The sequence below is a fragment of the Lacerta agilis genome, chromosome 16 (genome assembly GCF_009819535.1).
Source record: "Lacerta agilis isolate rLacAgi1 chromosome 16, rLacAgi1.pri, whole genome shotgun sequence".
Lineage (NCBI taxonomy): Eukaryota > Metazoa > Chordata > Lepidosauria > Squamata > Lacertidae > Lacerta > Lacerta agilis.
In genome coordinates this window covers 33767718-33786318 of record NC_046327.1, presented here as the reverse complement: position 1 = coordinate 33786318, position 18601 = coordinate 33767718, and the positions used below count along the sequence as shown (strand labels likewise).

The following is an 18601-nucleotide window of genomic DNA, read 5'->3' as shown; positions in this document are numbered from 1 at the left end:
GGGTGGGTGCTGTACAAAAGCTATGGATTGAGCCACCTGGTGGATCCTGGATGGTGACACACCGTACAAATTTATGTAAAACACTCGAAGACAAAACACTCGAATCCTTTCCTGTGCAACATTTGGCTGCCCTGGTTGATAGATAAGGCACCACTGCCGTACATCCCTTTTATGCTAATCTGTTTCCACTCCCAAGTAATACTCAGCAATTCCTCGGCATTTCTTGAAATTTTCTGCACATTTATTTTAGTATTTAAAATCACAAATATTTCTGTCCAACCAAGCAGTTTCTGACTCAGAAGATGATGCAGTCCCTGGCAAACCACCAGCTGTGCCAGTTGAAGCTACCCAGGAGCCTCGGCACCAGCAAAGGGTGGATTAGATGCCAACTTCTCCGTGGATCTCGATGCCCCAAAATCAGCTCAAGTAACAATATCCTTGCAGTGACTGACTGGAAAGCCAGCAGAGCTTAGAGACAGGTTCCCCTCCACGTGCTGAATCCCTGGCCTGTCCAAGCAGGGAGGCCACCAACTTCCAGGTCTCAGTAGCTCCACAGCCCGCCTTTTCATGAGACCCCTTTCAAGTCCAGCCAGGTCACGATCCCTTCATGTCTCATGATTGCCACTCTGCTCGATCCTGTGGCCCTGGGGTCTGAGTGGACGAAGGCCCGCTTCCGCTCCCCAAATCCAAGGCTGATCCTGCCTTGCAGAATTTCTCTCGTATACAAAACCCCAGATCAGTTTAAAAAACAAAAGCCCACCATTTTTTTACCCACACCCGAGCCTCTTTCAAGTGGCCCGAGGGCCATCGTCATGGCAACCTTCCTCCCACTGTCTGACATGGTCCTTGGGCACTGAGTTGTCCGAATGGACGCCGGAGCCACGGCACAGAAGTCTCTCCAGGGCGCCCCCTGTGGCCGGCTGCTCGTTGAGGAGCAGCGCTTGCCGCACCAAGACCGACATCTCCTCAGGCCGGTCGCCGACCCAGTCCGGTGCCACAGGAGCATCCTGACAGCAGCCGGCTGGGACAGTGCTAGAACTAGGGAACAGCTCTTGAACGCCGCTGCTATGGGCCCTGCACTTGAGGCGAAGCTTGTGAGGGAGAGCTGCTGTCCGGACATCAGGGTGGGCATCCAGTGGCCCTGGATAGGGAACAGGCGAGCCGCCCCAGCTGCGCTCTTCCCCGCTCTCCTCACTGCTGTAGCCTTCAAAGGGGGATTGGGGCTCCTGAGCCTTCCTCATGTGCTCCACTCGGGGCAGATCCCCCTCCAAATAACCACTGGGCGTGCTGTAGCTCGGGGGCTTTGTGCAGTACCCTGGGTTGGGGAGCAGCTCCTCCCGCTGGCTGTGGCCTTCCTGCTCCATGCAGGGGCTTTTGGGAGCCTCAGCCACACCGTGTCCTCCTACCCGCTCTTCCCGCTCAGGAAACAAAGGCTGGGGGGCTGCCACTGCGGTAAAGCCATTGGCGCTGAAGAGGATGACCCCGCGAGGAACCGGGGTTTTGGGCTCTGGGTGGTGCTGCGGGGGAGCCTCGCCGTAGGCTCGGCTGACCGCCTGGGCTTCCCCGAGCGTCTGCGGCATGGGGCTGTCCCGAGACGAGCCGTCCGACATGTCCGAGAGGGAGCCCCGGGACGAATACTTGGCCGCGGACACACTGCCGCTGTCCCGACTCGACTGCTCCGTCTCGGAGGAGTCCTCTGAGTGATGCGCCCGGGACAAAGAGCTGCCAGAGTACATGCTGCCGTCGCTGCTCTCGTAGAAGTGGGCCATGGCGTTGGCGCTGGCGGCGCTCAGCTGCTGGCTCTTCTCCATGAAGGCCGCCGTGCTGATGAGGCCGAAGCGCAGCTTGAGCTGCAGAAGCTCCGTCTTGAGCCGCACGTTCTCCTCGTTCAAAGCCATCACCCTGTTCTCGAGGACCAAGTCATTGAAACGGCGCTTCTCCCGCGAGCGTTTGGCGGCCTCGTTGTTCTTCCGGCGCTTTTCCCAGTAGCTGGCGTCCTTCTTCTCGTCAGAGATAAATTCCCGCTTCCGGCGGCAGTTGGCACTCGGCTTGCCCTTCAGCGCCCGGGCTCGCTGCATCATGCCGTCCTGGTGGAATCCAGGGAAGCTCCCTGCCGAACACAGCGTGGGCGAGTTGAGACTCTCCATGGCGTCGCCGGCGGAGGTCTGGCGATCCCTCGGCACAAACGTTCAGGTGCTTGTTGCCTGCCTGCCCTTTGGAGGTTTACCCTCCAATTGCTGCTGAAGCTGGAAAGGGTACTTCTTGCCAAACTCTCCGCCCAACGCTGTTGTCAAACTGTACTGCCAGAGGTGCTACTTACAATATAGCCTTGAGCTGTCCTCCAGCTGCAACAGTCAAACGGGCTCCTCCGTGTTCCCACAGGTGCAAAGGGAACTGTCCAGCAGAAGGAGAGCATCTTCCAGGACACCCAGAGGAGCAGGAATTCTTTTGGCTCAGGCAATCAAAGACTTTCTGGTCACTCTTTGCTATCCAGAAGATGACCTTCCATTCCCTGGAAGACCTGCGGGGCTTTGAATCCAGACACCGGCCGACGGCAAGAGCAGAGATGTTACTGGCTGGCAGGCGCAGTGGGAAATGAAGGAGCCAGTGGCAACCGCTGCGTCAGGCCCAGAAGGGAGTGAAACGCCTAAGGAGGAAGGACACAAAAGGAGGGTGTTACATCTCTGCCCAGTGCTGTCACACACCTCAGGCTCCATTTACATAATCCAGCAGGTTCAGGCAGCAGAGCCACAGCCCCTGGCAGACAAGGACCACACCCCACATTCCAGTTCCCTCCAGAAATATGAGTGGTTGCACACAGTGGGTGGGGTCACACCTGCGTGGGGTCACTCCCTTCGGGGGGGGCCCAAACACCCCCTCCCCAAAAAGGATTTTATGTATATACATGCAAAAGTTCTGCTTGCTGTTCAATGCACAGTGTCTACCATGCGCACATGCTGCGCACAGTATCCCCGCCTACTTGAAACATGCAACCCAAACCAGTCTTCTGCTACAGGGGCCCCCGGCAGCACCGCACATTGTAATGACTTCTGGACATAGAAGGGGCGCATGACACATATAAAGGGCACAAGCCAAGCTAAGGAAGAGGAGCTGCATGCAAACTATTTGCAGCACAGAGGGGGCCCTTAAAGAAAGGAAATGGTTGCAACCTGAATTTAGGGTGGTCGACTAGGGGATGTGTTCCATTTACTCCAATGCCGTTCCCAAACATGTCCGTGCACAGCTGCCCATTATTTCTCAAACCTCGAGAAGAGCTTTCTCTTTCCCCTCTCACAGGAAAACCAATCCCATTTCTCTCTCTCTCTCTCTCTCTCTCTCTCTCTCTCACACACACACACACACACACACACACAACCTCATCCAGGCTCTGTGTTTGTTTGTGTGTGTGATGAACGAAGCCAGGCTGGGAATACGATCCGCAAAACCTATGGATCCAAGGCAAGCAGTCGCCTGGCCCCGTTCTGACTACTGAGGAATCAGGCCACCAGGCAAAGGAGGTAGTATAAGGAAAAGCGAGGTGCCGCCACTCCTCCTGGACACCATGACACATACAGAGGAATGCTGCAGCTCCCCTCCCCTGAGAAAGCCAGGGTCATGTGTACGTAGTGGCACGCTCCCCCATGGCGGTGGCGCTCCCCCCCCATCTCTTCTTTCCCTTTGCATGTGATCTACGCGCATCAGGCACAAGCAGCGGGAATATAGGTCAGTAAACACTGAATATTTATCAAGCCAAGCAGTCAAAACAGGTCTGATGATTATGGATTGCACAACAGCTCCAGAAAAGAGAGCACAGGCACAGCGCCAACAACCTACTGGCCTAGAAACTGTTTCTGCACAAAGAGACAATAGAGGCAGGGAGGCAGGGGGAGATATTACGTGGAGCTGCGGGAGGAGGAGGCTGCAAACAACTAGGGCATTGTCCAGGGCAGCCTTCAATGTGACTGGCATGTCGCTGTGCCATTTGCCCACAGACCACAGCTTGCTGGCGGAGGGAGCGAGAGGGGCTGGGTAGAATATCCCACCAGGGCACACACACCCCAGACGTGGTTTGCTCATTTGGCTGCTGCTCTGGGCTTCTTCAATGAAGCACAACTTTTTTTTCTGACGTGCATAATTTTTACAGAGGAAGCAATGGGAGCACCATCACTTAGGCAGGGCACTGTGTAAACGTTTTTTTCTTTTTCTTTTAAGGAAAAAGCTTTATTTGTTTCATATGAACAGGCTGGAAGGAACTAGAATTCACTAGCCAAACCATGGGGGGGGGAGAGATATTAAGTGGGGGTGTTCCATATTTCATAAAAAACAATTTGAGATAAAAAGAGTATTTTTTTAAAGCAGGTCTCTATTATCCTCCCCCTCCCTTCAAAAATAAAAATAAATGGAAAATATGACACAATCCAAAGCCACAAGATCCCTTGACGATCAGATATGAAACTGTTATGCAGCTTGTGACCAAATGAGTGTCAGTGTGCCTTGTTGCTAATGAGGCTACAAGCACTATATACATGCCAATTAAAATGTGGTGGGGTTTTTTTTGGGGGGGTTATTAGGTTGTTTTTATTTTGATTATGTATTTCGTGGTTTTATATTTTGATTTCATTATGTGAACCACCCTGAGACCTCCAGGTATAGGGTGGTATATCAATTCTATTATTATTATTATTATTATTATTATTATTATACGACCCCTGCCTGAAACGCAGGAGGGCCGTTGCAAGACTGTGCAGACAACAGTCTGACTTTGTATAAGGCAGCTTCCTATGTGACTATATAAATTAGGACGTGTTCGCTTAAATGATGGGAGTTTGGAGCCAGGGTTTTCAGATGTTATTTTGCCTGTTTCCATCCCAGCTGGTTGGCGCAATAACTGTACCTGGGTGCCTGAGCTTGCTTTCCCCCTCCTCCCTCCCCATCCCCTTTTCCTTGTGTGTCATGTCTTTTAGAATATAAACCTGAGGCCAGGGGCTGTCTTGTTACTGGTTGTTGTTAAGTCACTCTAGGGGCCTTTTCAGCTGAAAGAACAGGGGGAAATGCTTTAAACAAACAAACACTATCCAGCTGAAAGGATGCAATTGCTAATGTGACAGCTGGTAGAGTATGAGACTCTTAATCTCAGGGACATGGGTTCGAGCCTCACGTTGCTGCAGGGGGTTCGACTAGATGACCCTTGGGGTCCATTCCAACTCTACATTTCTGTTTTGCGTTGAAATCTGTTGAGCTTCCTGCAATTACTTTCTTCACCCTAGTTGTTCCCGGGCCACATCTCCTCTTCAACTCTTTCCTTGACCCATGCATTTATTTCTCATTCTGGGTCAAGTCAAGAAAATAATTTTCCAGCTAAACAACCCAAATCCCACACCCTGACCCGCCTATGGGCTCTGGCCTCATGTCTTGGGTGGCACGTGGAGCTGCCAGCAGGATGGGCTGGGTGTGTGCAACCAGGATGCAGCGAGCTGGGGCACGAATAGCGGCATGACCTACTTCTCAGTCTGCGTCACCTCCCTGGGGCAGCGAGGCTTACAGCCTGCAAAGGAGGTCAATATACCGGGATGGATGCACAGCTAGAGCCCCTGGCCTATGGTTAGATGTGCTGGAATACTTCTGGAGTTAAACCAAATAAAACGTTTAAATGCAGATTCATTCGACGTGGATAAAAAGTAGAAGATAGAATTGTGATTTTTTTTCTATTTTATGTATTTCTGTTAAGAATAAGGTGATAGATATAAGATGATAGATAAGGATTAAGATCAGTTGTAAAAGGAGAGTTAAAGTAGTTACAAAGTTACTACAGTATATTTGAAATGAACGCAGAAGAGAGGGCGTGAGGAAGTCCCCCAAGTAAGATTATTAATAAGATTAGAATAGTTAAATAGATGTTTGAATGTGAGGTGTGTTTTTGTTGTTTTAGTTGTGTTTTCATGTATTGTATTACGTTTTTTGTTTTGTATTTTGTCGCTTGTGTTTTGTATGTATTTTTTGTAATTTGTTAAAATACCAATAAATTCCTTAAAAAAAAGAAGATCAGAAACAAACAAGCAAATTAACTCGAAAGTGCATCTGAGCATGGGCAGAGTGCTTTGCCACTCACAAATAGCCCATGACCCACGTATCTGAGGCTAGGGAGAAATGGCTCCCAGCTTAATAAAGGTTACAACCTTCAGATAAGAGGTTGAGCCTTAAGGAACTGAGATGGTCCAGCTCAGAGGGAATTGGGGTGCTTGCAATGGAAAATATTCTGGATCAGAACAGGAGAAGTAAAGGGCTCTTGTTTCTCCTCTACTAGACGACAAAAAGCACAACGTGAAGAGAAGGAGCAGTAATCAATGCAGACACACAAGTAAGCAAGTTTGCACACCACTTAGAACGCAAATTCAGTGTTGCAGGATTCAATTTCAGTGAAAGTGTGGATAAGATTTACAGAATGTTACATTGCCAAATTTAAGGGAAGGGGATGCCAAATCTTAGTGATCCACAGGAGCCTTTCAGAATATATGAAGGTCTGACCATCTTTCCTGGATGAGTCCCTGTTTTTCACAAGTTTCCTGGAACACGTTAAACTAGCCAGCCTGCGGTTTGCCAGAACCCCCATCCCTCCCCCCCTTTTTAATGGTATTGTGTTGGTCTCTTTCCAATCCTAAAACGTGGAGGCTGATATTACGGACAAGTTACCTATTTCTGGTGGAAGACCAGCAATTTCATGTTACAGGTGTATCTGAAGAAGTGTGCATGCACGCGAAAGCTCATACCAATAACAAACTTAGTTGGTCTCTAAGGTGCTACTTTGGCCACCTCATGAGAAGAGAAGACTCCCTGGAAAAGACCCTGATGTTGGGAAAGATGGAGGGCACAAGGAGAAGGGGACGACAGAGGATGAGATGGCTGGACGGTGTTCTCGAAGCGACTGGCATGAGTTTGGCCAAACTGCAGGAGGCAGTGGAGGATAGGGGTGCCTGGCGTGCTCTGGTCCATGGGGTCACGAAGAGTCGGACACGACTGAACGACTGAACAACAACAAAGGTGCTACTGGAAGGAATTTATTTTATTTTGTTTCAGCAATTTCATATTGGGTTCCTGGGGAACTCTCAGGTGGATGCCATCCGGGCCCCGTGATTTACTTGTTGTTCATGTCAATTAAGGCCTAGAATTAATTACTTAATGGCCTTTGGTCACCACTTTATGTCTTCCTGAGAAGGTTGGTTCAGGAGCAATTATCTGCCCTTCACCTTCCACGGTGAAGCTTATCCTCGGTTAGCAGATGCGTAGAGGGGGAATTGCAAGCAGAGATCATAAGAAGCTGCTCTGACAGCTACTGTCAGAGTCACCAACTCCATCACCCGCCCTTCCTTTAAGAGCAGCACAACACACAAATTCAGCAACTTCGGTTTTTCCCACTTCATCTCCATAAAACAGGACAAGCCGGGGCAGGAGCAACATTCCCTCTTCAGTCATAGATTTCCCGAGTAACTTTGGACTGCCCGTGGCAGATAAACCCTTCCACGTCTTCTTCCTTAGGTGGCTGATATTGTTTGCTCTGCAGGTTCTTTCCCTTTGCTTAGCCCTATGACTAGCAGCTTCCAAAACGAGATCCCCTCCTCTGTGCTCCCTCCCTGCAGGGCTTCCACCACCGCTTACTGATGTAACATTACATGACAGTGTCTGCTTTCCAAGCAGGAATGTTCTGTTCCTCTCCGGGTTGGAGATGAGCCACTGTAATTCTTCTTACTCCTCCCCTTTCCCTTCCTCATCAGTAGACAATATTCTGCATAATCAAATCTCTAAACACACACACACACACTAGGATTGCCACTCCCCCACCCCCCCACCGAGGCATTATGTAAGCAGCGCGGCAGGCAGAAATTTAACAGGCGTACCTTAAAATACAGCGGTAGGGGAAATGTACCTGTTGATGTTTTGCCCATCTGGCAGTGTGTTAAACACACAGAGACAAAGGCGGCAATCATACAATACGGGGCTGCGGGGACGGTGCAGATGACGATGTCGTAAAGCAGAAAATCTCAAATGGTAACATCGACAAGGGAGGGGGGGTCAGGAAAAGATCAAGCTACAGGTTTCACTTTTGGCAGGTGGAGGGAGAGCTCTGGGGTCTTAGCTAGCCTGACACATAGAAATGAGGCAGCTGAAAAACAGGCTGACTGCTAAAGAGTAAGTTTGTGAAGAAGGGGGCCCTTAGAGCTGCCATATTTTAAAAAGTGAAAGGTCTGGGCTCAAAAGCTGCTGAGATTTTCTTTGCCAAATTTGCTGATCTCAACAACAACAACAACAACCCAAAAGACATGGGCTGCATGCGTCCAGATTTTCATGGACATTTCAGCGATTTTCGCCCCCCCCCCCCCCCGATGCTGAATACTGGCTATGTCCAGAAAATCCCAGAGGTATGGCAACCCTAGTGGCACTCCTAGGCCAAGATTACATTAATTTCCACCCCAGGACACCGACGGATCAAGTCCTGGGCATGGCTGGGGAGCATGGATTCAAATTGCCCTCCAGGCGTTGAGTGGCCTTCATCAGATCATGGTGAGTTAAAACACACACTATGCGCACGCACACACACACACACACACACACACATCACTTTGGGCCTCTGAAAGGTGCAATACAAATATGATGAACAAATTAGGGTAGTGGTTAGGGCTAAGTAGGTCAAGACACACTTTGAGGTTCCCTACAGTGGAAGCCCAAGGGGGAAGAGACACAAGAGGTGGCTCACTTAGCGGCAGGTACCCTGCAAATGGCCGCGGAGTCGGGCACAAGCCGCTCCTGGCAGAAACCAGGCCTTGCCCAACTGGGCCCTGCTGAAGTGATGGGCCACAACTGCCACCAGCTCCAGCCCGTGCAGGAGAAGGTGTGGGTTGCCAAATAAGCAGGGGGCAAAAGGAAGGCAGCCTGGACAGCTTCTGAGCTTTTCTTTTTAATGAGTTTTGCTCTGTAAACATTAGCAGGCAAAGCTCTGTCCACACCAGACGGTGACTTATCACTGTCTGGTGTCTGGAGCGCAAGCTGCTGCTGCTAAACGTACAGAGGCCAGTGAAACAGCAGCCATTCCTACGGGCAACCTTAAGAGCCAAGCTCTGCTCTGTCGCTGACTGGCCACCAACCTCTCCGATTTCACAACTGACTCTGCCATCCCCACCTCCCTCCGGACGACGCCTCCCCCTCGCTGCTCTGTATGCGAGTTTTTGGCCTGCTGAGCCTCCTCAAGGGTGCAGGAAAGGCTTTCTAAAGCAAAGATTGCTCAACTCTGGGGCGAGGCTTTGCATGTGGCAGCAAGCAAACCATTCCGTGCTACACAACAGCACGTACGTATGTGCTCTCTCTCTCTCTCTCTCTTGCTTAGACTTTGTCCAGAGTTTCCACTGCTAAGGAACATACTGATCTCCTCCCAGGAGCCTAAGCTGTTGGCCACGACTGGGGTTACAAGTTTTGCATAGCTGTTGAAATGACTCAGGTGCCTGTAATTGTGTTTGGCTCTGGAAACCAACCAATGCCTTGATGTTTAGGGCACAGCAGGGGGAACAGCGCAGGGTGTGGCAAAGGAGGACGGGAGCAGGAACGCTTTGCTCCGAGTCTGAGTTCTGGGAGGGGAGTGGTGACTAGTGGTAGCAGAACGGGAAACAAGAGACTGAAGAAATCTGTTCGGTGCTCAGTGTGTTGCAGGGAGGTGGGTAAATCTAGCGGTTTGACAGCCCAAACACCTCTCCGACTCCCTCAAAGCACAAGAAAGGAAGCAAGTAGGCCTATATCCTGCAAATGGAACATACACAACCGATGCTGTTTGCACTGTGACTCCACCCAGAGGTTCCACTCAGCAGCCCTGAGTGTTTCTTACCAACTCTAACTAGCCAGCCAACTCCACCCAGGTTATGTGATCAAGGTTTCACTTGACCTGGATCAGAGAGCCCTCAGCAGGATAGTGGCAGGCGCAGGTTGCCAAGACCTTGGTTAAGTCCTGCTCACAGAGTGACCTCAGGCCAGATGCACACTCGGCCTACCTTACAAGGTGGTTGTGGTGGGGGGTGTCCTGAGCACTTTGGAGGAGGGACACCATGCTCAAAATTACTGCACTGCTGGGAACTGAATTAGATGATCCACTGGGTCCCTCCCAGCTCTACAATTCTGTGTTTCTATGAAATCAGGGTGGCTATGGGCTTTTTATAAACTTTCAGTGCATGCTTTAAAAGAAAGGAGGGGGTGAGAAGCGGACACGGGGCAATGGATTCAAACTACAAGAAAGAAGATTCCACCTAAACATTAGGAAGAACTTCCTGACAGTGAGAGCTATTCGGCAGTGGAATTTGCTACCAAAGAGTGTGGTGGTGGAGTCTCCTTCTTTGGAGGTCTTTAAGCAGAGGCTTGACAGCCATCTGTCAGGAATGCTTTGATGGTGTTTCCTGCTTGGCAGGGGGTTGGACTGGATGGCCCTTGTGGTCTCTTCCAACTCTATAATTCTATGATTCTACAGCAGTAAAGGTTAGATGGATCTAGGTGGTAGCTATTAATTTGGTGTTGTTGTTCAGTCGTGTCTGACTCTTCGTGACCGCATGGACCAGAGCACGCCAGGCACCCCTATCCTCCACTGCCTCCCGCAGTTTGGCCAAACTCATGCTAGTCGCTATTAATTAAGATGGGGTAAATAGGGTGATTTTGTCATAGATTCCTATCCACAAACTCCCATCTCAGACCCTTAAATATATTTATCCATTTGTACTTGTGAATGCACATGAGCACACATCTGCAGACGGTGTGTTTATCTTTGTGTGGGAAGAGGATTGTGAGTGTATTCCTAATAGTAATTTGCTGTACTTTAAAAAAATCAGCTGACCCGCTCAGCCTGGCAGAGCAAAGATCACAATCAGAGAAATACTGTCCATTACACAATCAGTGTTTCTAATGCAATGTGTGAGCTTTTGAGTTACACACAGCCCTTCCTGTGACTGGATAGTTAAGAAAGTGTTTTAAAGGAAATAGTACTTCTACATGTGGGGAAGATGAACAGAAACATATTCGAAAGCAAGGAAAATCACCATCTAGACTAAGCAACGTGTTGTGTAACTCAAAAGCTGATATGCTGCCTTTTGAACAATATTTAGTCCTAAATAAGAGCCTGAGCTAGGCAAGATGTACAGCAGGGATGGAAATTCAGGGTCCCTCCAGGATGTTAGAGGTTTACTTGAGCTACGTACTTTCAGCAATCCTCCAGGATACTGCATTCCCCCAGTACAGAATCTAGATTTACCTTGATGCAGAAATTTAATTTTAGCAGAGTATACACAGATGACAAAGAAGAGGTAATCAGCCCTGTGTGGTTTTCTCTCTTTAACTAAAATCCCTGGAGTCCACTTTTGTATTTTAAGTTTAGAAAGCAAGAGAGCATGCTCAATCTCACCTTGCAGTTAAGTCATAAATGATCTGTGTTACGAGATAAGGGGTGCACTTCTAGATCACCTAGTTCCTTATTCTTGGCAATAATCTCTGTAACAAGCAAGGACAAGCTGCTGTCCCATCATTTGGCCAGGTCAACCAACCTGCTTTCTGCCCAACCCCTGCAGAACAGAGGGTGCACGGTTTTGTTTGTGTGGGTATAGAGTTGTGCAAGTGGCAAGACTGGAGGGGGGTTGCTGCGTGAGAGAAATTGACTGTGCTGCGTCAACCAGTCCCCAGATTACACACTTCCTTACCCACATTCCTGTGGTCAGGTAGAGGACTTCATTTGGAGAGAGAGAGAGAGAGCGCGCTAGCTTGTTTGGAAGTGACTCTCTTCAGCTAGACACGCCTCACCCAGCTTCTTCCCTCCCACTTTCACGCGGGTGCCATGCATCGATCTATGCTTCCTCAACAGTGTGGCAGCGACCCTGCACATGCTCAGAGGCACTCCACTATATTTTGAGGCGGGAAGCTCTGCTGCAAACAAACCCGTGCAAGTTTGTTTAACCCGTGTGCATCAGAATGCCCAAATTATTTTACTGAAACAGCAGCAAGAAGCAAAACACACCACGACATCTTCCCGGCTCTGGTGATAAACCGATCTTCTCCAGAAAGCAAGCTTCCCCCAATCTCATTTCTTTCATGTCAAAAGGTTCTTGGCTGCCTCGCACAGACACACAAAACCCTCACGCCCTCCCCACCCCCCCCAAAAAATAGGTCAGGCTGGGCAGGAGAGGAGGCCCGCTCGCAGGCTTGCTAGTGTTGTTCCGCGCGCGAGCCGGGGCCGTGTGTGCGCACAGTCCAGCCGGGGGAGTTGCGCGCAAGCGAGTCTCCCCCGCGCTGCCACCGGCCCCGCGCGCGGCTCCACTTCACCCCAAGAACGCGAGTGGCTGTGCAGGAGAACTTCTCCGGCTGCATTGTGCGTCCCCCCGAGCTTTTGCTTTGCTTTGCTTTGAGCAGGAACGGGCGGGCGGGTTGCTGGGCACATACGCACAAAAACGCAGCCCCAAAACAAAGCTGCACATGCTCGCTGCACGCAAGACACCGTTCCCACAAACAAAGCGCGCACGCACATGCACCCGCGCGCCCGGCGAGCAGAGACCCAGGAGCCGCCGCCGCCGCCGCCCTGGCCGGGGGAGGGGCGGGAGGAGCTCCGCGCCCTAGATCCCGCAATCGCAGACGCGCCCCGAGCCCCGGTACCTCTTTGGAAAGAAGCGGCCGCGTCCAGGGATCCGTCGCGCTCCTCTCGCCCCGCCAAGCGCCTGCCTCCTCGCCCAGCTCCGCCGCCGTCGCCGCCGCCCTCCTTCCTTCGCCCGGCGAATGTGTGTTAGTAGGTCAGCCGGTTGCATAAGCGCTGCTCTGAGCGCCTCCTCCGTCACGCTCCCGGAGTCGCCGCACAAAACAAAACGGGGGAAGGGAAGGCGCAGGGAGGAAGGGAAGGGGGCGGGGGGGCAGCGAAAGAGAGGGAGAGAGGGCTGGGCCGGAGCCCGACGAGCAGAGCCACGCGGGAGGCGCCGGCGCCGCGGCGGGGGGCGGAAGAGCCGGACGGAGCCCGCCCGCGAGCGGTCCTCGCGGAAGATGCGCGGCCTCCCCTCGCCAACCCCGCCGGGTGGCCAAAGGCGTGCGCAACCCCATCGGCGCGCGTGCGAACAAGGGAATGAATAAAGGGCCGCCTTGCTCCGAGGGTTTTCCCATTTAAAACGGCCCCGGCGGGGGGTGGGGTGGGGAATGAATCCCTGTTTGTGTGCGAAGAGCTCTGTAATTCTTCGGTGCAGAGAGAGGTGCACTCTGCGTATGCCCTTGGTGCCGCCTTCTTTTATCCATTATATTTTTCTACCATCTTTCAGCAGCACAAGGAGGTGTACACATCCTCTTGGCCCATTTCATCCTGACAAAGATTAGGCCTAAGGTCAGCCACCACGTGGGATTTGAACCCGAGTCCCCCGAGTTCAGTGCTCCAGCTCCTGTGCCATCCTGGCTTTCCTCGCAAATGGAGGCTAGATCCGAATGAAAGCAACCAAACACTGGTAAGGGCTCATTATCAAGCCTACCCATTGGCAGTGAAGGCAGCAAAAAAGGCATACTTTGCTGTCTACATTGCATCCTCATCATGTTGTACGGCAGAGGTTTTCCGGGGCATTTTACTGGCTGGCCCAAAGCAGATGGTAGAACCAACAGTAGTTCGCTGTGACTTGTCTGCGAAATATTTTGAGGATAAAATTGCTTGCATCCACCAAGACCTTGACTCTACTGTCACAGCAGATGACTCTCATGGGGTGTCCAGAGCACAGTCTAGTCCTGTTGTGTCGGATGAGTTTCAGTTGGTAAGGCTCAGGATGTGGACAAGGTGCTCGGATCGGTCAGGGCAACCGCTTGCACCCTGGATCCTTGTCCCTTTTGGCTGATAAAATCAGCAGGGAGGAAGCAGCTGGTTGGGCCAGGGAGTGATCAATGCCTCTTTACAAGAGCGGGTGGTCCCTGCCTGTTTGAAGGAGGCAGCGGTAAAACCACTCCTTAAGACAGGGGCGGAGCGGGCCACCCTGGGTACCGCCTTGGGGAGGTGACACTCGGGATGGCGCCCCGCGATTGGCGCTGCCGGCGCGCGGCAAGTTTTAAGGCTGCAGCGCGTGAACAGCAGCACAACGTCTGTGCTGCTGTTCGCACGCTGCAGCCTTAAAACTTGCCGTGCCGCCACACGGAAGGGGTGCCGGCTGCTCGCGCCCACCATCTTGGTGGACATGCACAGTTTACCTGGGATGCTGCGCGCGCGTGCGCCGTGACGGCATGCGCGCTAGGGAGTGGCGCCCCACCCCCAGGGGGGAGCCCCCACTTTGCCGCCCCGGACGGCAAAGCTGCTCCCTACGCCCCTGCCTTAAGAAACTCTCCCTGGATCTGTAAAGCAACAACTACCGGCCAGTTGATAATCTCCCTTTCCTGGGCAAGGTTCTGGAACGAGTGGTTGCGGACCAGATCCACACGCTTTTGGGAGAAACTGATTTTCTGGATCCATTTCAATCAGGGTTTAGGCCTGGTTTTGGCACAGAAACTGCTCTGGTCGCCCTGTATGGTGACCTCTGTCTAGAGAGACATGGGAAACATGTCCCTGTTAATTCTTCTCGACCTCTCAGCAGCTTTCTATACCATCGACCATGGTATCCTCCTGGAGCGGCTGAACTAGGGGTGCGTGGCACCGCTTTGCGGTGGTTCCAGTCCTACTTGGGTGGTTGTTCCCAAGGGGTGTTGCTTGGGGAATGCTTTTCAGTCCAATGGAACCAACAATGTGGAGTTCCGCAGGGCTCAGTCCTATCCCCCACGTTGTTTAACATTTACCTGAAACCGCGGGGTGGGGTTATCCGGAGGTTCGGAGTACGTTGTCAGCAGTATGCTGATGACAGCTCTATTTCTCCTTTACATCTGCAGGAGCTCCTCCCTTACGTCACCTGCCATTGTTAGCATAGGTTTGATGTCTGTCGTGCTACACCTCAGCTGCTGGGAATAAACTACAGGTTGGCTGTGTCTCTGGAGGAGTCCTTGTTCTTCCTCTGGGTGCCTTCTACCTGCTCAGGGGCCAGGTAGATCTCCACAGTTTTAGAAACGTTCTCACTGAAAACGTGTACACACGCATGCACAAATAACACACACACACATGCATATGAATTGTCCGTGAAACACTATCTGTATGTCTACAATTTGGTACAGATGGGAATTCCTTCAGCGTGCTCTTTATTAGATAACAATATTTAGCCAACCATCACTCAAGAGTCGAGGGCATGTGCACACTTGAGAGATCGTGGCTGAGAGATCGTGACTGGGCCAGTCCTAATCCAGCACTCTAACCACTAAGACACACTGGTTTTGAATCTGGGCCTCTTCATTGAATCTGGGCCTCTTCATTCTTTGTCAAACACTGAACTGGGTTGCTACTCTTAACATGGAATTGCTGCCGCGGCTAACCAGTCATACTTCCCATGGTTGTTGTTAAAGATTTCAGAGATAATGTCTGTGAAAAGGTTGGAAAACTTGTAGGGAAAGTGACCAACATAGTAATACGAGAACCCTGGTATGTCTCCATTAATTCACTATATGTTATTACTTCTTCACCCATTTTGATGTGAAAAATCAATCCTGAATTACTATTTGAGGTAGTATTCGTTATTGCATAGGACCACCATTTCAGGCTGTTCCCTAATCCTGGACCTATTTATCCGCAAAACCAGAGAGAGAAAGTGGGAAGAGTTATAAGGGCATTTGTTGTTGACGCTTTCATAGCTCATCTTAAAAGCCAGTTTCCACCACACTTTATATGATTGACAGAAACACCTTCAGGTGGGACAGATTCTGTATGGCTGTTGGGGGGGACAGGGGCAGATTTAGCCCCTTCCTAATTATGTCCCCAGGAACACTCCCTCACTTTCACCTGCATAAGTGAATGGATGGCATTTACTCACATAAGAAGAAAAATAAAGTGGTGCTTAATTATTATTATTATTATTTTTATTTATTTATTTATTTATTTATTTATTTATTTATTTATTTATACCCCACCCATCTGGCTGGGTTTCCCCAGCCACTCTGGGCGGTTCCCAACAGAATGTTAAAAACACGATAAAACATCAAACATTAAAAACTTCCCTAGAGAGGGTTGCCTTCAGATGTCTTCTAAAAGTCAAAACAAAATAAAATCCCTTCCAGTAGCACCTTAGAGACCAACTAAGTTTTTTATTTTTTATTTTGTTTTGACTATGGCAGACCAACACGGCTACCTACCTGTTTCTAAAAGTCAGATAGTTGTTTATTCCCTTGACATCTGATGGGAGGGCGTTCCACAGGGCGGGCGCCACCACCGAGAAGACCCTCTGCCTGGTTCACTGTAACCTCACTTTTCGCAGTGAGTGAACCGCCAGAAGGCCCTCAGAGCTGGACCTCAGACTGAATGATGGGGGTGGAGGCGCTCCTTCAGGTATACTTCAGGTCAAATCTGTGATTGGGGCAAAACCTGTCCCGGACACTGATCCAAAGGATGCTGGGGGTGGAAGAATATGTTTCTAACACTCCACTATCCCAAACGACGGAAGCCTGGATTCAGATATAAGTTCTGGATCTGGAGAAGAGGGCAGAAGGCTGAAAACCTGGAAGTAACGGCTTTAGTTTTTGAACGCTTTTCGGAAGTCAAATGTGCCACGCAGCTTCCGTATTGAGTTTTCCGTAAGTAAATGCTTCCAGAAATGCATGCTTCGGTTTTCGAACGTTTTGCAAGTCGAATGGTCTTCCGGAACAGATTACATTCGGAAACCGAGGTTCCACTGTATAAAGTTATATGCAAAACAGCCCCACGCTTCTGCTTGATTACTCAGAAGTAACTTTCATTGAGCTCAATGGGATTTACATGCAGGTAGGTGTGTGTAGGGTGGCAGCTTTAAATGTATTAAATACTGTAAATAAAGGTTCATTTAAATAAAGCACCTGTGAAATTGTGCTCAATCGTAAAATGCCCACCAGGCACATTTGCAGCTGGAAAAATAAATGCAATAAGCCCTGCCAGGGAGATTAGTGCCCACCTCAACAGTAGGGTTGCCAGGTCTGCTTCCAAAAAATAGTGGACAAGCAGGGGGGGGGGTTAAATTAAATTAAATTTATATATTCTTACAAACATTTAACATGTATTAAAATACCATTTCATCATAAAGCTTTTGAATAAAAAAGTCCACTATTTTGTGAAAAAAATAGTGAACATAATGTGAAAAAAGTGGACTGTCCACTTAAATATTGGACACCTGGCAACCCTACTCAACAGGCAGGAAAACAAATGCTGCCCTAGCCAATTAGAGCAAAATGGCTGCTATAATCTTCAAAGGAATAGAAGGGAAATGAACGAGATCCTGCTCTCTTCCTCATTGGTCAGCACAAGTAAATGGCAGACCAATAGGTTTTGGTGCCTGAGCTAGAAAATCCAAAAGGTGACTCCCATGGTGCGAAAATGCAATCATGAATGAAAGATTTGACCACTGGCTTTTTGGCACCTTCAAATCTGCCGTCACAGCCTGCCTAAATAATGGATCAGGCCCTGGAGGAAAATGAAGCAGGAAGTCCCTTCCTTGTTTGTCAATCATACTAATGCCTTTGTATTCAGTGGCAGGAAAGAGCTCTGGAGCGCCAACGCAGGCTTAACTTCTGACGGATCAGCTGAGCAGAACACTGCTTGCTCATTTCGTCTGTATAATTCTGTTAGTAAATAGGCTGAAGAATTTATTTTCTTTCTTTTTCTTTTATTAGAAAATTTTATTTAGAAACAAAAATACATAGACATGAAACAAAATTCGGATTACCCTACCACCCTAAATTACAGACATTAAAACACCCTTGTGGACTCCCTCCACCCGTCCCTCACCCTCCTATATATTATATATCGGATTGCAATTTTTATCTAAATTTATATTTCTTAACTCTCTTAACTTACTATTTTTTTTTTTAGCCAGCTTTACAAACATTAATCCAAACATCAACAGCAGTACTTATTTGAGCAGTACTTGGACATATAATCTTCAAATCATTTCCATTGTATTTTTATTTTCTGGTTTGATTGGTACCTTATTACTGCAGTTAATCTTGCCAATTCTATACATTCAATCAGTTTATTTATCCAGTCATCCTTTGTGTGCTATATATTTCCCTTTCCAGTTTTGTGCAAGGAGTAGCCTTGCTGCGGCTGTCACGTATAAGAATAATATTTTCCTATCTTGTGGTATTTCTTTACCTATTATATTCAGTAAAGATGCCTCTGTTTTCCCCTCTAAATTAATTCTGAGCATCTTTTTTATTCCTCATGAACAACCCCCCCCAGAATTTTTTTAACTTTTCCACAACCCCACATAGATGTACCCTCTGCTCCTTGCACTTCCAGCACTTTCTTTCTTTTTAAATGGAAGCTGAAAATTCAAGGAAGAGTCCAGGAACACCCCAGATTTGGATCACAAACAAAACACTCATGGGCAGCACAGTGGCCCTTGCACACCCCACTTGACACCTGCGAAGGCCTCCTCCTGCCACTAGTAATTTGGGGAAACAAATAGGTGTTTGGGGGGTATCTTGTAATGGAGTTTCCTGCGACGAACCTCCACTTCAGACTCTTCCCCTCGTA

At 49.6% G+C, this 18601-nt stretch overlaps 1 protein-coding gene across 1 annotated transcript; it reads right to left on the bottom strand.

Annotated features, from left to right (window-relative positions):
- Positions 1–219: 219 nt before the first annotated feature.
- Positions 220–12907, bottom strand: LOC117060918 (nuclear factor interleukin-3-regulated protein-like). The gene is made up of 2 exons (XM_033173525.1): positions 12664–12907; positions 220–2647 (listed from the first exon to the last, which is right to left on the bottom strand). Exon 2 carries the CDS (start codon positions 2145–2147, stop codon positions 789–791), a length of 1359 nt encoding a protein of 452 aa, XP_033029416.1. The 5' UTR covers positions 2148–2647; positions 12664–12907; the 3' UTR covers positions 220–788.
- Positions 12908–18601: the final 5694 nt, after the last annotated feature.